Consider the following 22,219-nt stretch of genomic DNA (forward strand, 5'->3'; position numbering starts at 1 on the left):
ACTAGCGGGCATATTTTTAACGTGAGAGGAGAAAGGACATGAGGGGACAATTTTTTTTTTTTACACACAGAATGGTACATCTGGAGAATGAACTGCCAGAGAATGTGGTGGATACAGGTACAGTTACAACATTTAAAAGACATTTGGATAAGTTCAAGAACAGGAAAGTTTTGGAGGGATATGGGCCAAGTGCAGGCAAATGGGACTAGTTTAGTTTGGGAACATAGTTGGCAATGACTAGCTTTTCTGAAAGGTCTGTATCCATGCTGACAAACTGGAAATTCACTTGCAACATTTCAAGCTAAATTTTGTTAAGAACTTCAGTTTTTGAAAACTACTTACATCATTGTCATTAGTGACAGTCAGGTCTGCCAGCTCACCAAGGCTCATATCGCCATCTCCAGCATTATCCGCCCCCAGTATAAATGGCTTGTTAGCATGTGGGGGAAATACAAGAGGGACACCTGTATCGGAAACAAAGCAAGCAGCATCAGAGTATTAGTAAGTGTTTTGTCATCAGTACTCCACTGAGAGGATATGTAGGACATGCACGTACTGCTACTATATTAATCCCACATTATTCCTTTTAATGAGAAATTATGTGGTCCCAACAGCACAAGTAACTGAGTTTGATTGAATTAAGTGGTTTGAAGCCGCATTACTAGAGACAGCCACCACCTCTAAAGGGTGATTTTACCAAACATGCAAATTCAGCTGTGTAATAGTTCAGCTTCTTCTGTTCCACAAGTGGGGTAACTGAGTTGCTCCTATCCTCACTGGGATTGCATTAGGATTGCTCTGGGGTATGCACAAACAAAGTCATGTGTTGGCCGCTCTTTTCTCAGCAATCAGTTGTACGCCATCACATTTTCAGAATTAACTCCAGTTGAAATCTGCTAAATATGTGCAGCATGCATACTGAATTAGAAGCTTACTGCTTGGATGGCTCACAATCAAAGGTTGTACAGATCTTTACCACTCCTTACATACCAAATGATTATGCAACAATGTCAATTCTTTCTCAACTGCATAGGAATCCCAGTTATGTCTTCAGATGCTGGGAAAAATATGAAGATTTTATCCCCAAAAAATCTTAAACCACAAAGTAAAATATTTTAAAATACTTCACAAGAAATATTGTTTGTGCAGGCATGATTCATGAGGAAAGTTCCAGGCATGAGGAACTTTAATCCCATGGATAAATTACAGAAACTGAGATTGTTGTCCTGACAGAAGGTCGGGTGGGTATTTTGACAGAACTGCTCAAAATCACAAGGACCCTGGATAAAATACACAGGGAGAAAAAGTGTTGCTAGAGGCCAGAGGGCATCTACTTACGGCAGCAATAGCAGCAAGAAGGAAAACACTTTTCTGTAGCAGATAGTTAGGATCTGGATTGCTCTGTTTGAGGATCCATTGGAAGCAGATTCAATCATGAATTCCAAAAGGGAATTGCATTATTATCTGAACACAGAATCCTTACAATGTGGAAGCAGGCCTTTCAGCCCATCGAGTCCACAGTGACCATCCAAAGAGCATCCCACCCAGAACCCACCCCCTCCCCTATGAAAGAAATTTCCAGGGTTATATGGAAGGGGTAGAGAGAGTAGAACTAGGCAAATTGCATTTGCAGAAAGCTGACACAAACACGATGAATGGCCTCCTTCAGTGGTGTAACCATTTTGTGATTCTGTGAACATTGCACTGCGTCATAAGAATGTCATCTCAGGAACTATCTAATAGATATAAACTGCTGGGCTATCATCTGATGCTCTTCAGTTACTTTTGGGGATTCGGTATTTCAATTATTTTTGCAAAGAAATACTGCTACCTTCGCTTGCCTTAGGTTGACCGATCATTCCAGCTGGAATAGAAGGCAAGCCGTCAATGTCTGTAAAATTAGTCAACACATCTTGAAGCTTAGAGCGGTGATTTCCTGTGAATGCAATCATGGATTAAACATTATACAAAAATCAGCAGAAAGGGTTTTATGCATTATTTTAGATGGCTGCACAATCTCAACGCTTACAAAAAGACAAACCCAGCCCTTCTGGTTATGGTGGGTGAGATCAATTAATGTAGCAAAAACAGTGCCTGAACCGGAGACATTCTAGTTTGCATGGTCCAGTTCCACATCTGAGTGACTTTATTGACTGAGCTACTGGCTTAACCCCTTTGCTTTTAACTATTCTGAGACAAACATTATTGCTTTCCACTTCTCCTCCCCTCCATCCTATCACAAATCTCTGATTTCATTCTTCCACCCCATACTTTAAACTTGCTTAAAATCCATTACATTTCTGTATTCCTTCAGTTCTAAAGAAAGGTCCTGGATCTGAAATCTACATCTCTTTCCACAAGTGGTCTGACCACAAGTATTTCCAGCATTTTCTATTTTTATTCTGAATTTGCAGCACCCACAATATTTTGCATTTTTTTTTTTTTACAGTGACTAGGAGAAAGGGAGGACTGCAGATGCTGACTATCAGAGTAGAAAAGTCTGGTGCTGAGAAGCACAGCAGGTCAGGCAGCATCCGAGGAGCAGGAGAATCGACATTTCAGGCATAAGCCCTTCATCAGGAATGATTATGCCCAAAACGTCGATTCTCCTGCTCCTCGGATATGCCTGACGTGCTGTGCTTTCCAGCGCCCCACACTTTGACTTTTATATACAATTCCCTCAGATGGCAAATTCTAGATTCGGTCTTATTTTTACCTAGCTCTTTGTCATCCCTCAAACTTCTGGAATCTTCACCCCTTTCCTCTTCCTCTCCAGTCTCCAGGAAGTGAAATTCACTCAAAGCATCCACTGTTTCACAGTCCATGGCAGGATCAGCAGCTGTTATCTCGGTGCCTATCTGTAGTAGTACACATATCACAAATAAGGTAAGTTTGTAATTCTTTTGGAAATCAAGCAAATGCATTGATGTGAGGGGCCACCAAATCCTAAAGTGATCTTCTTGCTCAGCTCACAGAAAAAATGGATTTTCAAATGGACTGTTGCTTGGGATGTTGACACTCAGGTAGGAGCACAGGAGATACTGTGCAGTTCACTCAACCCATTTCAAACGTTAATGTACATTCACTCACACCTCTATCCATTTAAGTCACCATTAACTTTATTTGCTACCATCTGCTTGCAGGGTCTTGCCTTGCAGCTTAGCTCATAATTTTAATATTTTCTCAATTCTTCTTCAACCTTTCTCATCAGACGTGACATTCTTTTATCATCAAGAATGCGTCTAGGCTTCTAATTTTCCTTTTCCAGAGATGAGGAGGATCACTCTCAGTCTCTGCTCCAGTGAGTTCTCAACTTACAACATACATGGTCAGCATTTGGAAACCAAAGAACAGTCCTCAGTCTATGTAAGCTAGAACTCAGCAAAACGAGGTTCAATAAAACCCTGTAACCTTTTTGTTTAAAAAAAAAGGGTGTCACTACTTTTAAACGAGCTTCTTGCTTCAAGGAATGCATGTAACCAAACACTTGGGCCCATTGGGAAAAGTTCTTCAAATTTATTATTTAGCAGTCTGCAAATGCAAATGGCAAGGTGACAGCTTTTACACAGCTCACTTTTAATTCACTACACACAGTTCTGCTTACATATTCTTCACTTACCCAAACAACAAGCAATGACACTAGTTTTATGTGGCCAATTATACAAAAGCCTTTAAAAAATACAACTTTTGAGATTTATGCAGCATTAATAAATACCAGAACATTTTCTCATTGCCTGGAAGTGGCTCTCAGGATCATACTTACAAATTCAATTCAAAAACCAAACTATGCATGGAAATTTTCTATGGATGGGTAATCATAACAGTTAGAAAACCAAATGCATCAATAACTACCCTTTGTTTCTTGCTTAGCCTCTGTGTGACTGAGAGTTCTGAATGAACACTGTCCAATTCGTCATCATCCTCATCACTATCATCATCCACATTCTGGAGGAAAGGCATCTTCTCCAGTACTGATTTTCGTAGGCTATCTCGAGATTCACTGCCTGCATTTCTTAACATGAAAAAGAACACACCACAGTCAACACAAAAGAACAGTAATTAAGAGAGCAAATTACAACTTATTTTTCATTGTCTAATTCCCAATTAGAGGCTAATTCTTACACGAAAACAAAGAAATACAAGGAAGAGTAGATGGTTCTTGAGCTTGCTCAACCATTCAAATGATCATGGTCAAAAAGAGGTCAGCCTGTACTTCATATTTCTGCCTGCCCCCATCCCCCACCCCATCAGCCCTGACTGCTTTGCAGATCAAAACCTGGTCCAATTCAGACCTTAATATATTCAAATAACCCATCCTTTATTGATTGGAGGGATCCAAAGATTAATTATTTTGAGAAATTCCTCATCCTCTCAACCTTAAATAGGAGACCTCTTTACTATGAAACTTTACCCCAAGTTCACAAGATGAAACATTAATCAACATGTAACATGTCAAGCTCCTTCAGAACATTATGCTTCAATTATATCACCACTCATTTATCTAAACTCCAGTATAGGCCCAAACTGCTCAATCTTTCCTTATAAGGCAACCTTTCCATCCCAGGAATCAGCCAAGTCACCTTCTCTGAACTGCTTCCATTGCAAATATAGCACTCCTGGGAATAAACTTGAGACTTAGAAAGGAATCTGGCAGATATAGTGGACTACAGTTTTAGTGACTAGACAACAGTTCCATTAATGCAGCTGTATCAAAAACAAACACGTACACTAAAGGATGTGTTTAATAGCCTTTACTCGCAAGTCTCTCTGGTCTGTTATCCCTCTCTGCAAATCGCCCAGGTAGAAGTGGAATTTCTTGGCCTGCTGAATGCAGCTCAGCGGTATCAGTGTATAATCAATATTTTATTTCAACTGTAGAAGTGGTCTGGTATCATAGGAAGTAGGATGGATGTGAGGCAAACTCATAGCTCTCCATGTTGTTTTGCTACATCTTTCTCTCTCCATTATTTCAAAAGTTAATTAAATGTACCTGATACCCGCAAGCTTAAATTAAAACTTAATGCAAAATTGAATTGAAAGGCAAGTTTAATGTCGGGCATCACTCTAGGTGTCAGTCTCTGAAGCTCACATCGCCACCGAATTGAAAAACACAGTTAATACAAGCAGCTCCAGGGGCTTTTTTTTGTAAACGCTTCCAAGTTTCAGTTCCATATGTTTGCAGATATCCAATTTAAATTACCACTCCTTTTCCAGCAAGTACTTGCAGGCAGTTTGATCTTAACCTGATTGGCTGTCAGTGCACATGCTTTTATCAGGTATCACCACGCTTAGGGGCAAGAGACATGGCTGTTTTTGTGCCCCCTAAGCACTGAGAACACTGATGATTTCCACTGTCTCCTTTTTGCATGCCTGACTGTCAGCACATCAAAATGATGTATGCAGTAAACTTCGGCCAACTCAGCCAAAGGAAGAATTAATACTTTTGATAGAAGTAATTACCAAGGGGGGCAGTGAAAAGTCAGGGGGAAATGCAGGTGTTGAATTAAAATCAGAAGTCACGATCTTACTGAATGGTAGGCACTCTTAAAGGGCCAAGCAATTTACTCTTGTACCTTGTTCTTAAGTTATTTTTAATCAATCTATTTGGACATGCTATGACATAACCCAGGACAGGTGGGTCTTGAATCCAGAGCTCGTGGTACAGAGGGAGATACACTATCACTGTGCCACAATACAACCAAGCAGTATTGCCTTGATTTATTTGCAGACTGTCGTGTTAAAAATAACAAGGACTATTAAAAAAACGTAATAATATGCTTTTGGCACCATAGCCACCACCTTGCAGAGCAGACATATTAGCCATCTGTTTCAAACCACAAGAATCCTTCCTTATGTGCTGCATTATCCCCCCAGCTGAATCACAGAAAAAAACCTTCCCTATCTCCCAATGTGACTTCTGGTAATGCATACTATATTAAACCTTCCCAAAAAAAGACTGTTAAATGATTGTTGGAGCTCAGTGATTAATATAACATTCAAATGAAAGGGCTAGTCAACTAACAGGAGAGGAGTGCCAAAAGTTAATAGATGAAGAGCCACTAATCTAAAAAGGTTCAAGTCCCAGCTAACTGTGTTCCTCCAAATGAATTCAAAACAAAATGATTTTTTTCCCCATACTTAATCAAATACTCTCTTTCCAACTTCTTCTCGTCCTCCTTCCACATTCCAAAAGTAGCTTGCTCTCAAGCTTCTGACAACATCAGTTTGTGAGGAGACAGAAAAGGTGTGTAAAAGAAACCAGAGGTCATTGCCAAACACTACTTTGTGCTCAAAGCAGCTTCACTATTGATCATGATCAAGAATGAGAAGTGCACTAATAAGCTATTGTCTTGTCATGCCTCCAAGATTTGTGGTTGTGTTAGATGAATCCCATAGATGTTCACAGTTCAGGTAACTAGAAACTACCAGAAAATAAGTCTGAGTCAGACATTCACCTTTTGATCTGTTCTTCTATTTGCTTAACTAATGGTGAATCTCCTCCATTTAGGATCTGTCCCAAACTGTTGGACTCTGCTGCTCCATTGTGCTCTGGGCTGGAATGGCCCAACATGGATCGGACCCGTTTTGTCCGCACATCCAAGATAGTGTCAGTATAACCCACTTCTTGCAAATATCTAAAAGCACAGCACACAGTTCAATTAGATGCATATAATCTACAAGCAACAGTACAACATCATCATGAAGGGGTTTGCATATTTTAAGTTGAAACTTTATTGCTGGAACAGCACAGCAGGTCAGGCAGCATCCAGGGAACAGGAGATTCGACGTTTCGGGCACAGGCCCTTCTTCAGGAATGAGCAGAGAGTGTTCAGCAGGAGAAGATAAAAGGTAGGGAGGAGGGACTTGGAGGAGGGGCGTTGGAAATGTGATAGGTGGAAAGAGGTCAAGGTGAGGGTGATAGGTCGGAGTAGGATGGAGGCGGAGAGGTCAAGAAGAAGACTGCAGGTCAGGAAGGCGGTGCCGGGCTGGAGGGATCCGGCTGAGACAAGGTGGGGGGAGGGGGGATGAAGAAACTGGTGAAGTCCAAGTTCATCCCCTGCGGTTGGAGGGTTCCCAGTCGGAAGATAAGACGCTCCTCCTCCGACCGTCGGGTTGTTGTGGTTTGGCGGTGGATGAGTCCAATGACCTGCATATCCTCGGTGGAGTGGGAGGGGGAGTTGAAATGCTGTGCTACAGGTTGGTTGGGTTGGTTCGTCTGGGTGGCCCAGAGGTGCTCTCTGAATCGCTCCGCAAGTAGGCGGCCTGTCTCCCCAATATAGAGGAGGCCACACCGGCTGCAGCGGATGCAGTAGATGATGTGGGTGGAGGTGCAGGTGAATCTGTGGCGGATATGGAAGTTTCCTTTGGGGCCTTGGAGAGAAGTGAGGGGGGAGGTGTGGGCGCAAGTGTTGCACCTCCTGCGGTTGCAAGGGAAGGTGCCGGGAGTGGAGGTTGGGTCGGTGGGGGGTGTGGATCTGACAAGGGAGTCGCGGAGGGAGTGATCTCTACGGAAAGCTGATAGGGGAGGGGAGGGAAATATATCCTTGGTGCTGGGGTCTGTTTGGAGGTGGCGGAAGTGACGGCAGATGATGCGCTGTACATGGAGATTGGTGGGGTGGTAGGTGAGGACCAGTGGGGTTCTGTCCTGGTGGCGGTTGGAGGGGCGGGGCTCAAGGGCGGAGGAGCGGGAAGTGGAGGAGATGCGGTGGAGGGCACTGTCGACCACGTCGGGGGGGGAAATTGTGGTCCTTGAAGAAGGAGGCCATCTGTGTTGTACGTATTTTGAACTGGTCCTCCTGGGAGCAGATGCGGCGGAGACGAAGGAATTGGGAGAATGGGATGGCGTTTTTACAGGGGGCAGGATGGGAGGAGGTGTAGTCCAGGTAGCTGTGGGAGTCGGTTGGTTTGTAGTAGATGTCCGTGTTGATTCGGTCGCCTGAGATAGAAACAGAAAGGTCTAGGAAGGGGAGGGAGGAGTCCGAGACTGTCCAGGTGAATTTGAGGTTGGGGTGGAAGGTGTTAGTGTAGTGGATGAACTGTTCAACCTCCTCGTGGGAGCACGAGGTAGCGCCGATACAGTCATCAATGTAGCGAAGGAAAAGATGGGGGGTGGGGCCAGTGTAGTTGCGGAAGATGGATTGTTCCACATACCCTACGAAGAGGCAGGCATAGCTGGGGCCCATGCGGGTGCCCATGGCTACTCCTTTCGTTTGGAGGAAGTGGGAGGATTGGAAAGAGAAGTTGTTCAGGGTGAGGACCAGTTCGGTCAGTCGAAGGAGGGTGTCGGTGGAAGGGTACTGGGTGGTACGGCGGGAAAGGAAGAAGCGGAGTGCTTTGAGTCCTTCGTGATGGGGGATGGAGGTGTACAGGGACTGGATGTCCATGGTGAAGATGAGGCGTTGGGGACCGGGGAAGCGGAAATCCTGGAGGAGGTGGAGGGCGTGGGTGGTGTCCCATTCTCCCATTTCCTTCGTCTCTGCCGCATCTGCTCCCAGGAGGACCAGTTCAAAATACGTACAACACAGATGGCCTCCTTCTTCAAGGACCGCAATTTCCCCCCCGACGTGGTCGACGGTGCCCTCCACCGCATCTCCTCCACTTCCCGCTCCTCCGCCCTTGAGCCCCGCCCCTCCAACCGCCACCAGGACAGAACCCCACTGGTCCTCACCTACCACCCCACCAATCTCCATGTACAGCGCATCATCCGCCGTCACTTCCGCCACCTCCAAACAGACCCCAGCACCAAGGATATATTTCCCTCCCCTCCCCTATCAGCTTTCCGTAGAGATCACTCCCTCCGCGACTCCCTTGTCAGATCCACACCTCCCACCGACCCAACCTCCACTCCCGGCACCTTCCCTTGCAACCGCAGGAGGTGCAACACTTGCGCCCACACCTCCCCCCTCACTTCTCTCCAAGGCCCCAAAGGAAACTTCCATATCCGCCACAGATTCACCTGCACCTCCACCCACATCATCTACTGCATCCGCTGCAGCCGGTGTGGCCTCCTCTATATTGGGGAGACAGGCCGCCTACTTGCGGAGCGATTCAGAGAGCACCTCTGGGCCACCCGGACGAACCAACCCAACCAACCTGTAGCACAGCATTTCAACTCCCCCTCCCACTCCACCGAGGATATGCAGGTCATTGGACTCATCCACCGCCAAACCACAACAACCCGACGGTCGGAGGAGGAGCGTCTTATCTTCCGACTGGGAACCCTCCAACCGCAGGGGATGAACTTGGACTTCACCAGTTTCTTCATCCCCCCTCCCCCTACCTTATCTCAGCCGGATCCCTCCAGCCAGGCACCGCCTTCCTGACCTGCAGTCGTATTCTTGACCTCTCCGCCTCCATCCTACTCCGACCTATCACCCTCACCTTGACCTCTTTCCACCTATCACATTTCCAACGCCCCTCCTCCAAGTCCCTCCTCCCTACCTTTTATCTTCTCCTGCTGAACACTCTCTGCTCATTCCTGAAGAAGGGCCTGTGCCCGAAACGTCGAATCTCCTGTTCCCTGGATGCTGCCTGACCTGCTGTGCTGTTCCAGCAATAAAGTTTCAACTTTGATCTCCAGCATCTGCAGACCTCACTTTCTCCTCTTTGCATATTTTAATCCACCTTTTATTTAGAATTATACAATTCTTTCCTGTAAGTAGAATCATTAATTTAAAAGGCCGTTTCATGCATATGAAATGGAAACCATCAAGCATCAGAGTATTCATGAGCAGCAAAGTTTAAAATAGCAAACTGTCAAATTATGAGAGTTCTGAACTTGACAGTAAAAAAGGAAGATTAGGAAAGTTTTGTTAGGAGATTTCAAAAGGAATGCACCACAGAAAAGGCAGTTAGAGAAGGAAGTTCCAGAGGAGGATCGCTATAACCATTTTTAAGAGGCCAGAATCAGACCGAATGGAGCGGGTTAGATTGTTGTAAGTCATTAATATAATGCATTAGCAAAACATCAAAGCTAAATAAAAAGTTAACATTTGGAAATTTGAGTAAAAGTCACACCATGAATTTGCATCATGGACAGTCATTAAAACAGCTTCACTCTGTAGAACACAATGAACAACATAAATTTAAGAGAATCACCTCAATTCTCAAATGAATTTTATCTTGGGAATGAAATTATAGACCAGAATATGCACATTTACTAAAGGATTTCATTTTTGTAGTTACCATTAATTCCAGTTAATTATCTGTGATACTCCTGGGTTTGATGTCATAGAAGTATAGAGAGGTACAGCATGGAAACAGACCAGTTGGTCCAACTCGTCCATGCCGACCATATCCTAAATTAATCTAGTTCCATTTGCCAACACTTGGTCCGTGTCCCTCTAAACCCTTCCTATTCATATACCCATCTAGATGCCTTTTAAATGCTGTAATTGTTCCAGCCTCCACCACTTTCTCTGGCAGATCATTCCATACAAACACCACCCTCTATGTGAAAAAGTCGTCCTTTAGCCCGTTTTAAATCTTTCCCCTCTCACCCTAAACCTTTGCCCTCTTGTTCTGGACTTCCCTACCCTGGGGAAAAGACCTAGTCTATTTATACTATCCACATCCCTCATGATTTTATAAACCTCTATAAGGTCACCCCTCAGCCTCCGACACTCCAGAGAAAACTCCAGCCTATTCAGCCTCTCCCTGTAGCTCAAATCTTACAACCCTGGCAACATCCTAGTAAGTCATTTCTGAACCCTTTCAAGTTTCATAACATCCTTCCATAGGAGGGAGGCCAGCACTGCACACAATATTCCAAAAATGGCCTAACCAATGTCCTGTACAGCTGCAACATGACCTGTGATGTATCTCACTTCCTTGTTCTGGTAAACTACCACCCATCTTTGTTTCCTCTTCATGCACACTGAACATGTTATCTTTGAAAATAGTGCCCATGTTTCCAGATGTTTATATCTGAAACCCTCTCATAATATTTCCTTAGCACTCAGCACTGAAATGGCCCTATTCAGTCATAAATGGCATTTCACTTGTCTGTGGTTAGCTATCCCTCCTGATCTTCTCCAATCCGTTTTAATGGCCTGGTTGACCATACCATCATCCCTCAAAGCCTCCTCTTCATTGTCCATTTGGGTGGTACTGTCCTTGTTGGATGGGCTGTCCACGTCTGAGCCTACCCTTATCCGTTCACTTGTGGCTAAAGAATAACCTGTAATCATTTCATCTTCTGCTTCTGCACCATTACTTATGGAATCCACATTGGATCTCTCCTTAGCTTCCTCCTCTTTCTTATCCATGTGCTATCCTTCTGTAACATCATCTGACAATTCAATATCAGGTTCCACTTGCATTCTTGCACATAACATCCAGTTGTACCTTGGCACCACCCCCCTTGGCCTTCACTCTCACCCTACGATTTGTCAGGAAAACTAGTGATGTAAAAACAAGGGCTGCAGATGCTGGAAACCAGATTCTAGATTAGTGGTGCTGGAAAAGCACAGCAGTTCAGGAGCTTTTGCCCGAAACATCGATTTTCCTGCTCCTCGGACGCTGCCTGAACTGTTGTGCTTTTCCAGCACCACTCTAATCAGGAAAACCAGTGACTTCAATCTGTGACCCAAATTCTATTTCTCAGTTATAAATTCTTTTCTTTTGGAACTGTCTGTTTCTGTATCTTACTGCTTGCAACTGTATTATCTGAAAACTGGCTAACAAGCTTTCAATTACCACTGCTCCACTGACCAAAACCCTGGACTTCCACCATGATCATAGAAGTTAAATAGAGGCAAGGAGTTTGACAAAAGGACTATACTTGAAAGCATTCTGAGACAACACAAAGGCCATCACCAAGCTTGTTTTCCATCTACTTGCATAAGTGGAGCAAACATATCCTGAAGTTGAAACGTTTTTAGGAACATCAAAGGCTTGGTAGCCAACAGTGCAAATAGGTTGTTATAGATACATGGAAGGTAGTCATCATAAAAGAGTTGGTAACAATAGAGATACTCTACAGTAAAATATTCAATGCCAGTAGCTTGCAAGCATTTTTAAAAAAATCTTTGGGTCTTTTAGCATGAAGACTTGCAAGCCACATATATAGTTGATCTGGAAATTGATCTTCCAGTTTATTCATAATTGAGGCAACATCTCCAAGAGTAGCCTATTCCAAACTCTTAGTTTCTTGGAAACTAACGAACTAAGAGAATGGAGTTGCCTGGATTTCATAGGCCGGATTGGCAGATTGACAAGCAACTATTGACCCATTTGTGTAGTATTACATATTCAGTCGTGGGATTTTGCCTCTCCATACATCAAGAACTGCAAGTAATAGGGACGTATACTTACTGCCTCAGCAGCTGCCGCCCTTCTTTCCAAGATAATGGACTATTCTGTTCCACAGTTGATGTATCGGGGCCATTATTTATAACTGAAAAGATAAAAGTACAGAGTTGATATATGGCTGTACAACTATAGTACATTCTAAAATAATCTTAGATTACAAAGAAGATATATCACATTAAACTCTTGCTTAAATTGGTTAATTACATTCTTAGCAAATTAGGTTGCTTAACTAATTATTCTAATTTTTTTTTGTTGTGGGACAGGAAGCACAGAGAGAGCGCTATTTTAATCAAATATCCATTTTATTGTTGTATTCAACTTTTATCATAAAGCTAAGTAAATGCACAGGAGCTTTGCAAGGGAAAGAATACAATAAAATGGAGAAGAGCTGCATATTTTCAGTTTCAGGTTCTGGAGTACCTCAGTACAAGAATGTCCACCCAGATGGCATTGCAGAGAACTGTCTTATCCTGTGCTGAATGAAGCATGCAATCCAGGATAGTTTGGTTTACGAGTTGGCTGTATCTCAGCCATGGTGGTTATAGGCCTGCTACAATCAGCAATGCACGATAGGAAGCAAGAGATATTTGCCCATCTAATGTCTCTATCAGGGAAGTGGATATAATTACAACGTTTAAAAGAAATTCGGATAGGTAAATGATTAGGAAAGGTTTGGAGGGATAAGGGCCAGGATAAAGATAAGTGGGACTAGGTTCAGCGTGGACTGGTTGGACCGAAGGGGCTGTTTCCGTGCTGTACGACTATGACTTTATGTATAAGGTATGGGCATTGGTTGAAGGTAATATCAATTTTATTAATGATGGTTCACGCAGTGTGAACCAGCCACCCAAGCAATTTAAGAATGGAGACTTGAACAGAGCACTGGACAGCAGCATGGATTTATGGAACTATAGACCAACATGAGTCAGTCAGTGCTTCAGGGAAGGAAGTTACAGGAAAACAAGAATGAAATAATTTAAAGAGACAAACAGAAACCTACATCAACAGGTTCTATATTCAAGAAGGTGTTGCAGATTGCTTATTCAGCATGGAGAAAGAAAAGTAACATGAAGAGGCTATAATAGGTATTATGAGTAATAAAAGATGTGAGTATCTGAAAGCAGGAGACAACGGCAATGGATGCAACTAAGTAGGAACTTACAGGTGCTTGTTCAGTAATTCTGGTTTCAAGTGTTGGGAGAATATTAAACCCCAAAGGAACTAGTGTAACAACACACACCTATGATACACAATGGGAATAATAAATATATTGTGTTACTCCACTGTACTAGGATGTAAATCTTGCATCACATTGTTGCTGGCCAAAGTTCCTCTTTCAAGGCATCAGTATACATTTTAAAGGCTTTACCAAAAGGATTTAAGTGATAATTATTTTGTGACAGCTGCTAATGTTTCGTATTTTTGTTCCCGAGTTGTAGTTGAAACTAGTTATTTACTGTTAACTCTTGGTTTCCTTACTGGAGGGTCCTCTTTGTAAACCACTGCAACAATTATGCTGATGGTGCTCCTACATGTAAAGTTGGGACTTTCAGGATACTGGCATAGCAAATACAAAGCAAACTGATTCAGGTTCAAGACATGATGTTTGGGGACTTGAGAGATGACAGTGGTCTCACAACACTGATAATATCTACCACTGAGAAGGGCAAGAGTAAGGAGAAGGTGGTGAAATATCCTTGGTCAGTAACCGTTGCATATCCCTAGATTGTATGCACTGCAGCTATGATGCATTAGTGGTTGAGAAAGCATTAATCACATGAACTGCTCTCCCAGTGATGAACATGCTTCTCAAACTTTGTTACTACTACAGGTAAGTGACAACTATTCTATCAATTTCATCTTTTAAATAGTGGTGAGACTTCGAGAGATCAAGTGATGGGTACCTGACAAACAGTAATTGGTGAAACAGCAACTCCAATTGAGAATCTAGTCAATGGTGAGCCTCCTACTCCTAAAGATAATGACAATGGAACACTCTTCAGTGAAGCTGCTGTTTAAAGGTTAAAGGAACGATGACTAGGTATTTTCTGGCACCAGAGCAGGTCATGCCATAGGATAGCATCGGCAGCTTTACTTTCAGAGCAGCTGTGAATGGATCTGAACACTATGAACACAACATTGGGATATGGTGCCGTGAAGGTCAATAACAGAGGATGTTTCTCTCAGAAACCTCTGCAGTGATGTCTTGGGACTGTGTTGGCTCACAAGCATGATCTTGTGCCAAGCAAGACTGCAGTCACTGTAAAACTGTTCCCATCACCCAATAAGCTCAGTCTTCTTCAGGCTCCGATGTACCACACTTATTTAAATGCTACCTTGATGTTGCATGTATTTGCTCTGGCATTTGAATCTTTCATCCAAGACTGAATCAAGGTCTGGAACAGATTGGCTCTGGTAGAATCCAAACTGATCATGTTATTAGTGAGTACAGTCAGTTCTGCTATAAAACGGTAGTTCCATTCTTGTGTAATCCCATGTTATAAGAAAACCGTGTCATAGCTGCACTACTCAAACTAATGGAGCCCGTATTTTAAAAGTTCACGCTATAGGAACAGTGACCCCAATTAGTTAATTGCATCAGTGAATTCTCATTAACAAAATGTGCGTTATAGCACAACGACTTGTAGTTGTCATTTTAATAATACGTTAATCATTTTGTTAATGATTAGGAGACAATACTGTTATTAGGCTATATCTTCAATATGTGTTATGGAAATTACATAACTGTAATTTTCTAGTATACTCTTGTAAATCCTATTAGTGTGTTTAAAGAGCAATTGGACATGTATCTTCGAAAATCAACAGTATTCCACCAGTAGGCAAGCCTGGAACAGTGCAATGAACAATTTCAAATTCCAATGTGTTTACACTCTGCTCTGAAAACCTAAGTAGTTACTCCACCTAACTCTATTCATACAAAATTGTTTGAATTTCATATCAATCGTGCTCACAAGAAAATTTAATATGTACAGGCCCAGACTTATCACTATTCCTTCAGTTGCTTCTTAAATATAGCAGAATTCTCTCACTACTGTAGAGTGCAGAAGATTTCACATTCAATTCCCAGTCTGATTGGGGTTAACTGAACTCCATCCAGTGAGGTAAATGGAGTTGCTGCAATTGGCATTCAAGCCCCAGGCTAAGAATGATAGGATTAAAAAACCTACATGAGAGCTGCTGCAAAATGATGTGTGTGCACAATGTGTAGCGATGGATTTGCAGACAGGTTCTGTACCGCCTATGGTCAAGTAATTTATGCTGCCTGACTTGCTGTGCTTTTCCAGCGCCATACTGGACTACATCTCCTCCCCCTACCAAGTCCTGTAAAAACACTCTCCCTTATTACCAATTCCACTGCCATATCTACTCCCAGGAGAGCAATTCCATTCCAGGACGTCCCAGATGGCTCCTATTTCAAGAACCGCAATTTCCCCTCCTACGTGGTCAACAATTTCCCCTCCAACGCATCTCCTCCACTTCCCACACCTTCGCTCCTGAACCCCACCCCTCCAACTGCAACAAGGATAGAACCCCACTGATCCTCACCTCCCAACCCACTAATCTCTGGATACAACACATTATTCTCTGCTATTTCCGCCACCTCCAATCAGACCCCACCACCAAAGATATATTTCCCTCCCCAATCAGCATTCCAGAGACCATCCCCTCCACGACTCCCTTGTTAGGTTCATGTTCTCCACACCCCCCCCCCCCCCCCCCCCCCCCCTCCACCAACCCACCCTCCAGTCCTTGCTGCTGCAAGAGGTGTAAAACCTGTGCTCACACCTCCCCCTCACCTCCATCCAAGGCCCCAAAGGATCCTACTACATCTGGCAGAGATTTTCCTGCACAAACACTGTGTCTGATGCTCTCGATGTGGTTTCCTTTACACTAGGGAGACAGGATAGACAGGATGCTAATTCACGCAACATATCAGGGAACATCTCTGGGAGACACACCAAACAACCTCACCACCCTGTGGCCGGCACTTGAACACCCCCTTCCACTCCCCCAAGGACTTACAAGTTCTTGGCCCTATCCACCAGTAAGTCAAAGCCACCAATGCCTGAAGGAAGAACGCTTCATCTTTTCACCTTGGAACTCTCCAATCACATGGCATCAATGTCAATTTCACCAGTTTCCTCATGTCCCCTCCACCCACCTCATCCCAGATCCAACTCAGCAACGCCTTCTTGAACTGTCCTACCTGTCCATCTTCCTTACCACCTATCTGTTCCACCCTCGTCTCTGACATCACCATCAGCCCCCCCACCTCCATCTACCTTTTGCCTTCTGTGCTACCTTCCCTATAGCCCCACCACCACCCCTCTATTTATCTCTCAGCACCTACCCCCTCCATTGCTGATGAAGCACTTATGCCGGAAACATCAATTCTCCTGCTTCTCGATGCTGCCTGATCTGCTGCGCTTTTCCAGCACCACACTTTTCGACAACTAATTTACAAGACAGTCTACAGCTACTGCTAGAGGGCATACAGATTTGGAGACATACCAACAAGTTGGAACAATCACTGCAATTCCTGCCAACCAAATAGGTATAAGTCAAGTAGTAACATGTAATACTTAAATACTGGCGATACAAATTCAGATTTTATATCTGTTCCTTCCCCAAGTCTAAAACTTGAATGTTTGCATTTTTTATGAAATTTTGATACATCAAGCACATAAAAAGGGCATGATCTGGATGATTACAAACAATGAATAGAAGAAATCATTCTGGACTTGTACTGTGCCTGAAGAGGGCATTTAAAGCTGCATAATACGACAATGAAGCAACATCAGTTACAGGTCTTTTGGTGGTGGTCGTGGGATCGACCTGAGGTAAAGTATTAAAGCATTACAAAGCACATTGATTTATGTATGATTGCCTTCCTAGAATTTATGAGTAGCACAACATAAATAAGAGCACTGTACAAATGTGTTTACAATTTGAGCAATAATTTGTCATGGGGTGACAATTCACAGCACACAGTAATCAACATATGCAATAGCTTTTGATAAAGTGGTGGAAGTAGGATCATTTAAGAAACAATCGGATACTAAAATAAAGAGATAATCGGGACTGTCACTGAACTAGTAACCCAGAGGCCCATGTTAATGTTGGGGACATAGATTCAAGTAACACCATGGTAAATGACAGAAATTGAAGTCAGTCAACAAATCTGGAATTTAAAAAGTTAATCTTAGTAGTTATGACCATAAAATTATCATTAATTGTTAAAGTAAATTCACCAATATGGTTTACTCTCAATTGCCCTCTGAATTGGCCTAGCAAGCCACTCAGTTCAAAGGCAACTAGGGACAGGCAATAAAAGCCGGCCAGCCGATGAAGAATAAAAAGGGTTTTTCAGGAAGGTGAAATGAAGTTGAGCCAAATAATCTTTAATTTCAACATCTTGTAATCCCACAAATTTCTACATTTACTGCAGTTAGCCCAATTTTGTAAAAAAAATCCTAAAGGGAGAAAAGCTATTTGTTTCTGTGAAGAGGTCCCCATTCTAAACTCTAACTGAACATAGTGGATTTTAAAGCAGTCAGTTGATGCACACATCTTAGAAGAGAGAAAGTGGCAATAACACCCCACAATAAGGGGTCTGCAGGCAGTCTGCAGTTTAAATGGTCATTGTTGGGATGAAATTACGCAGGCAAATCTGGTGGGAATAGATTGGCCTAATTAGAGTAACAGGAGTTAAAGAGAAACACCAACATGACAAAGCTCTATGACCAAAACTGCAGGCTGCTTAACCTATCAACACTGTACACCTGCAAAAGTGTCATTTTAACTGAAGATATGAAACACTTTCAGGTAAAAATATGTATAATTTCTCAAATGTACCAGAATCTGCTGTATCTATCTTTGAGTCACCTTGAACTGGTTCCGTTCCATACTTCAGCTTGTGGTATTTTGTCCTAGAAAAGAAGAGAAATGAAGACACTCTAATGTAATATTAAGACATGATAGTTATAAGAGCAAAGCACCTAACGTGGGAAAAAGGAAATGCAAAAAAGGATAATTGAATTTTGGACATGAATTTGGACATAACTTGAGAATTTATTTCTATGAATCCCAATGCTCCCCAACAATTAAGACTGTGCTAAATTTGAAATGGCATTTTTAATAAAACCTTCCTTTCATATTTCAGTAAGTTGTTTTTAACACATCTTGAGCAAGCTGACTGTATTAGGATCAAGAGAGGCTTTCACCAGCATCAGCAGTCTCTAAGTACCTCTCTCCTTCTTTCCACAAATGCAAACTCATTACAATGGGCAGCAGCAAAGCAGAGGCCAATGTCACTGCATACTTTCCTAAAGTAAAGGGAGGTCCAACTAATCAGAAGCAGGAACTCTGGTTGACCCATTTTAAAAAAGTACACTATGAGACACGCTTGAAAGGTCAAGACCCTAACAGGTGGCTCATTCGTGTGAAGTTTTCCTACAGTTTGTCAAAGCAAGTTTCCTTTCTCTCCGCTTCCCTCAACTTTGCATAGGCATATTAAGATCCAACCTTACTGAGCAGAACAGAGCTTACATTTTGTAATGCACATTACCCTAACTTTGCTTTTATTGCAAAATACTATGATTTTCCATCTCAGGTAGCTTAAGGGGTAATTAATAACCTTGTTGTAAAAGAATCTTCAGGAATAATAATCACAATATGGCAGAATGTTTCATTAAGCTTGAAAAAGATGTAGTGCAATCTAAAAGTAGGGTCTTAAATTAAAACAAAATGGCGATAAAGTGGTGTGGTATATATGTATAATCACCATTTTAAGAGTTTGGATTTCAAACTTGTGGCATATGGTTGTCGTTTACATTTATGATAGATTAGGTCAGTCAGTTTTTCCAGAACCATGACCTAATCTACTGTTAGAGAGCAGAGAACTCTTGCAGTGTTAATGGAAATTGTTAATATTATGCTTTATTTATGACTGGGAATATTAATATTGAGGGCTATAATCTTGTTTCTGGTTTAGGACAATCAAGATTGATTTTGACTTAGGAAAACCAGAGATTGGAAATTTTTGAGTAGTTTGGAGAAGATCTGATGGGGTTCCAAAGGACAATATACTTTATCTCGCAGAAGGGAGTATAGAAGAGTTCCTGTTCTTAGTTACCTTCGTAGAAAGCTATTTTAAGTAACTTCCAGAGCAGGAATGGTTAAAAACCAGATTACTAAAAGACTGAGAAAGTACAAGCTTTCAGTTTGAAAGTATGTATATGAGCGGCTTCATAGTTCATAGGAAAGAACTAGGAAAAATCAGCAGTGTCCACAAAGGGTGAATCCCAAGCCCTAATTTTAAAATAGTATTAGTCCTATTCCTGGATTGACCCACAAGAGGAAACATCTTTTCCATGTCCACCTTGTCAAGACCATTGAGGATCTTATCAATTCAATCTCCCCTCATTCTTCTAAATGCCAGCATAATCTAGCTCCACCTGTCCAAACTACCTTCCTACGGCAACTGCTCATTCCAGGCAGCCACCTAGTAAATCTCCTCTGAACTGCCTGCAATGCATTCACATCTTCTTTAAATGAGACAGCCAAAACTGCACATAACACAGAAGACGTGCTGTCAGAAATGCCCTGTGTTACTAAAACATGAAATCCTTCATTTTATGTTCCAGGATAGCATCCTATGCACCTTCTCAATTACCTGCTGTGCCTGGATACTAACTTTTTATGAATTATGCATTAGAACAGTGGCACAGTGGTTAGCACTGCTGCCACACAACGCCAGAGACCCGGGTTCATTTCCCGCCTCAGGCTGTGTGGAGTTTGCACATTCTCCCATTGTCTGCATGGGTTTCCTCCGGGTGCTCCGGTTTCCTCCCACATTCCAAAAATGTGCAGGTTAGGTGAATTGGCCATGCTAAATTGCCCGTAATGTTAGGTGAAGGGGTAAATGTAGGGGAATGGGTCTGGGCGGGTTGCACTTCGGTGTGGACTTGTTGGGCCGAAGGGCCTGTTTCCACACTGTAAGTAATCTAATCTAATCTTAAAAAAAAAATTTGAATCCCTTTGCACCTCAGAATTCTGCAGTTATCTTCCATTTAAGTAATACCTTATTTTGTTCTTCCTGCCCAAATGAACCATGCTTCCCTCATCTAAGCCATTGATGTAAATTTTGACAAAACTGAAGCTCCAGCACAACTGCAGGACTTTACTCAACAGATCCTGTTGAGCAAAGATGCATTGCTTCCAGCCAGCCAATCTTCCACCCATACTAATAAGTTATCCCCTACACCACAAGCTTTTGTTTTCAGCAATTTCCTTTGATCACAGAATTGTAACAGTGCAGAGAGGGGCCATTTGGCCCACTGTGTCTGCACCAACCCTCCAAAGAACATCCCACACAGACCCACAGTCCCACCCTATCCCCCTAACTCCACATTTACCATGGCTAGTCTACCTAGCCTGCACATCCCTGGATACTGTGGGGCAAATTAGTATGGCCAATCCACCTAATCTGCACACCTTGGGACTATGGAGGAAATCAGAGCACCAAGTGGAAACCCACACAGACAGAGGGAGAAACATGCAAACTCCAAGCTGGAATTGAACCTGCTGCTGTGATGTAGCACTTCATTCCACACTTTCTGGAACTCCAAGTACATTATATCTAAATGCTCCATTTAATCTGTGATGCATATTACTCTTTCAAAGAATTCTAATAAATTGGTTAAAAACAAAATTACCCTTTGATGAAACCATTCTGACTCTTCCCGATTTCCTTGAGTTTTTCTACACGACTGGCTGTAATCTCTTTAATAGTTAATTCAAACATCTTTCCCACCACATATATCAAGCTAACTGGCTTACTAGCTTCCTGCCTCCATCCTTTCTTGAATAGAACAGTTTTAGTTGTTACATTCTAATCTGAATAACATTTTCTGAATCTATGGAATTCTAGAAAATTAACACCAACCCACCTACCGGCTCATGAGCAACCTCTTTAGACGTTACAGTGAAGTCCATTTGGACCCCATGATTTGTTGATCTGTTTGCTTTGAACCACTTCCCATGTAATTCCAATTTTGCTAAGTTGTTCTCTCTCTCTTCCACCTTGTGATTCACATAGCTATTGAGGAATTCAATTCTCCACCATGAAGACAGAAAGAAAATATTTCTTCATTTCATTTGCAGGTTTCTCAATAAATTAACTCCTTACTTCCAATCTCTAGAGAATATACTTTACTTGCTCTTTCCTTTTTAAATGCCTGTAAAAACCTTTGCTCTCTGTATTTTTTTTTTTTACATACAGAGGATTCTCGATTATCCAAATACTAATTATCCGAAAATTGGATTATCCGAAGGAGATCTTGAGGTCCCGATAGAAACATTATATCAAAGATGTGTTTCCAACAGTGATCGCGTCTTTTGTTTACAGTGATTAAACAGGCACCGTCCTCAAATGACTGACCGCCCGCCCTCTCGCTCTCCTCACACTTTCCCTGGAGTTCTGCAGAGGGGTGTACCCTAACCCCCCCACCCCCACCCCCAGATAATCTGACCAGGGGAAAGGTGGAACCTGGCAAAAAGTTGTGTGTGTGGATGTGGCTGAGGCTATGTGTGCGCGCACACTATTTGGAGACTTACCCCATAAAGGCAACTGCAGCAGTCACAGTCTTGTTGTTGGTGTCCAGTCTGGCTGTCCTGGAGAGGGGGGTGGGTGTGTATGGGGTTGGGGGCGGTGCTGCATGGGGGCGGGGGCGGTGTTGGGGGTGGGGGTGTTGCACGGGGTTGGGTTGCACAGGGGCAGGGGGGGAGCAGGGCCTCGCGCGCTGCATGCTGCTGCAGCAGACTTTAAAAACTGCGAACACCAGAGGAAAGGCATTTAAATCAATTAACCAGATAATCGATTATC

The 22,219-nt window shown here is 42.7% G+C and overlaps 1 protein-coding gene across 1 annotated transcript in view; it reads right to left on the reverse strand.

Annotated features, from left to right (window-relative positions):
* LOC122542811 (striatin-3-like) overlaps positions 1-22,219 on the reverse strand; it is a 53,737-nt gene that overhangs the window by 20,446 nt on the left and 11,072 nt on the right. Inside the window, exons 3-9 of the mRNA XM_043680869.2 lie at positions 18,190-18,263; positions 12,316-12,397; positions 6,456-6,635; positions 3,853-4,012; positions 2,717-2,858; positions 1,832-1,936; positions 343-464 (exon numbers count right to left, since the gene is read on the reverse strand). Coding sequence (XP_043536804.1) covers positions 343-464; positions 1,832-1,936; positions 2,717-2,858; positions 3,853-4,012; positions 6,456-6,635; positions 12,316-12,397; positions 18,190-18,263 — 865 coding nt within the window. The remainder of the gene's footprint in view (positions 1-342; positions 465-1,831; positions 1,937-2,716; positions 2,859-3,852; positions 4,013-6,455; positions 6,636-12,315; positions 12,398-18,189; positions 18,264-22,219) is intronic.

The sequence above is a fragment of the Chiloscyllium plagiosum genome, unplaced genomic scaffold (assembly GCF_037043375.1).
Source record: "Chiloscyllium plagiosum isolate Xiang-an unplaced genomic scaffold, Cpla_swu_hap1 HiC_scaffold_47, whole genome shotgun sequence".
NCBI lineage: Eukaryota > Metazoa > Chordata > Chondrichthyes > Orectolobiformes > Hemiscylliidae > Chiloscyllium > Chiloscyllium plagiosum.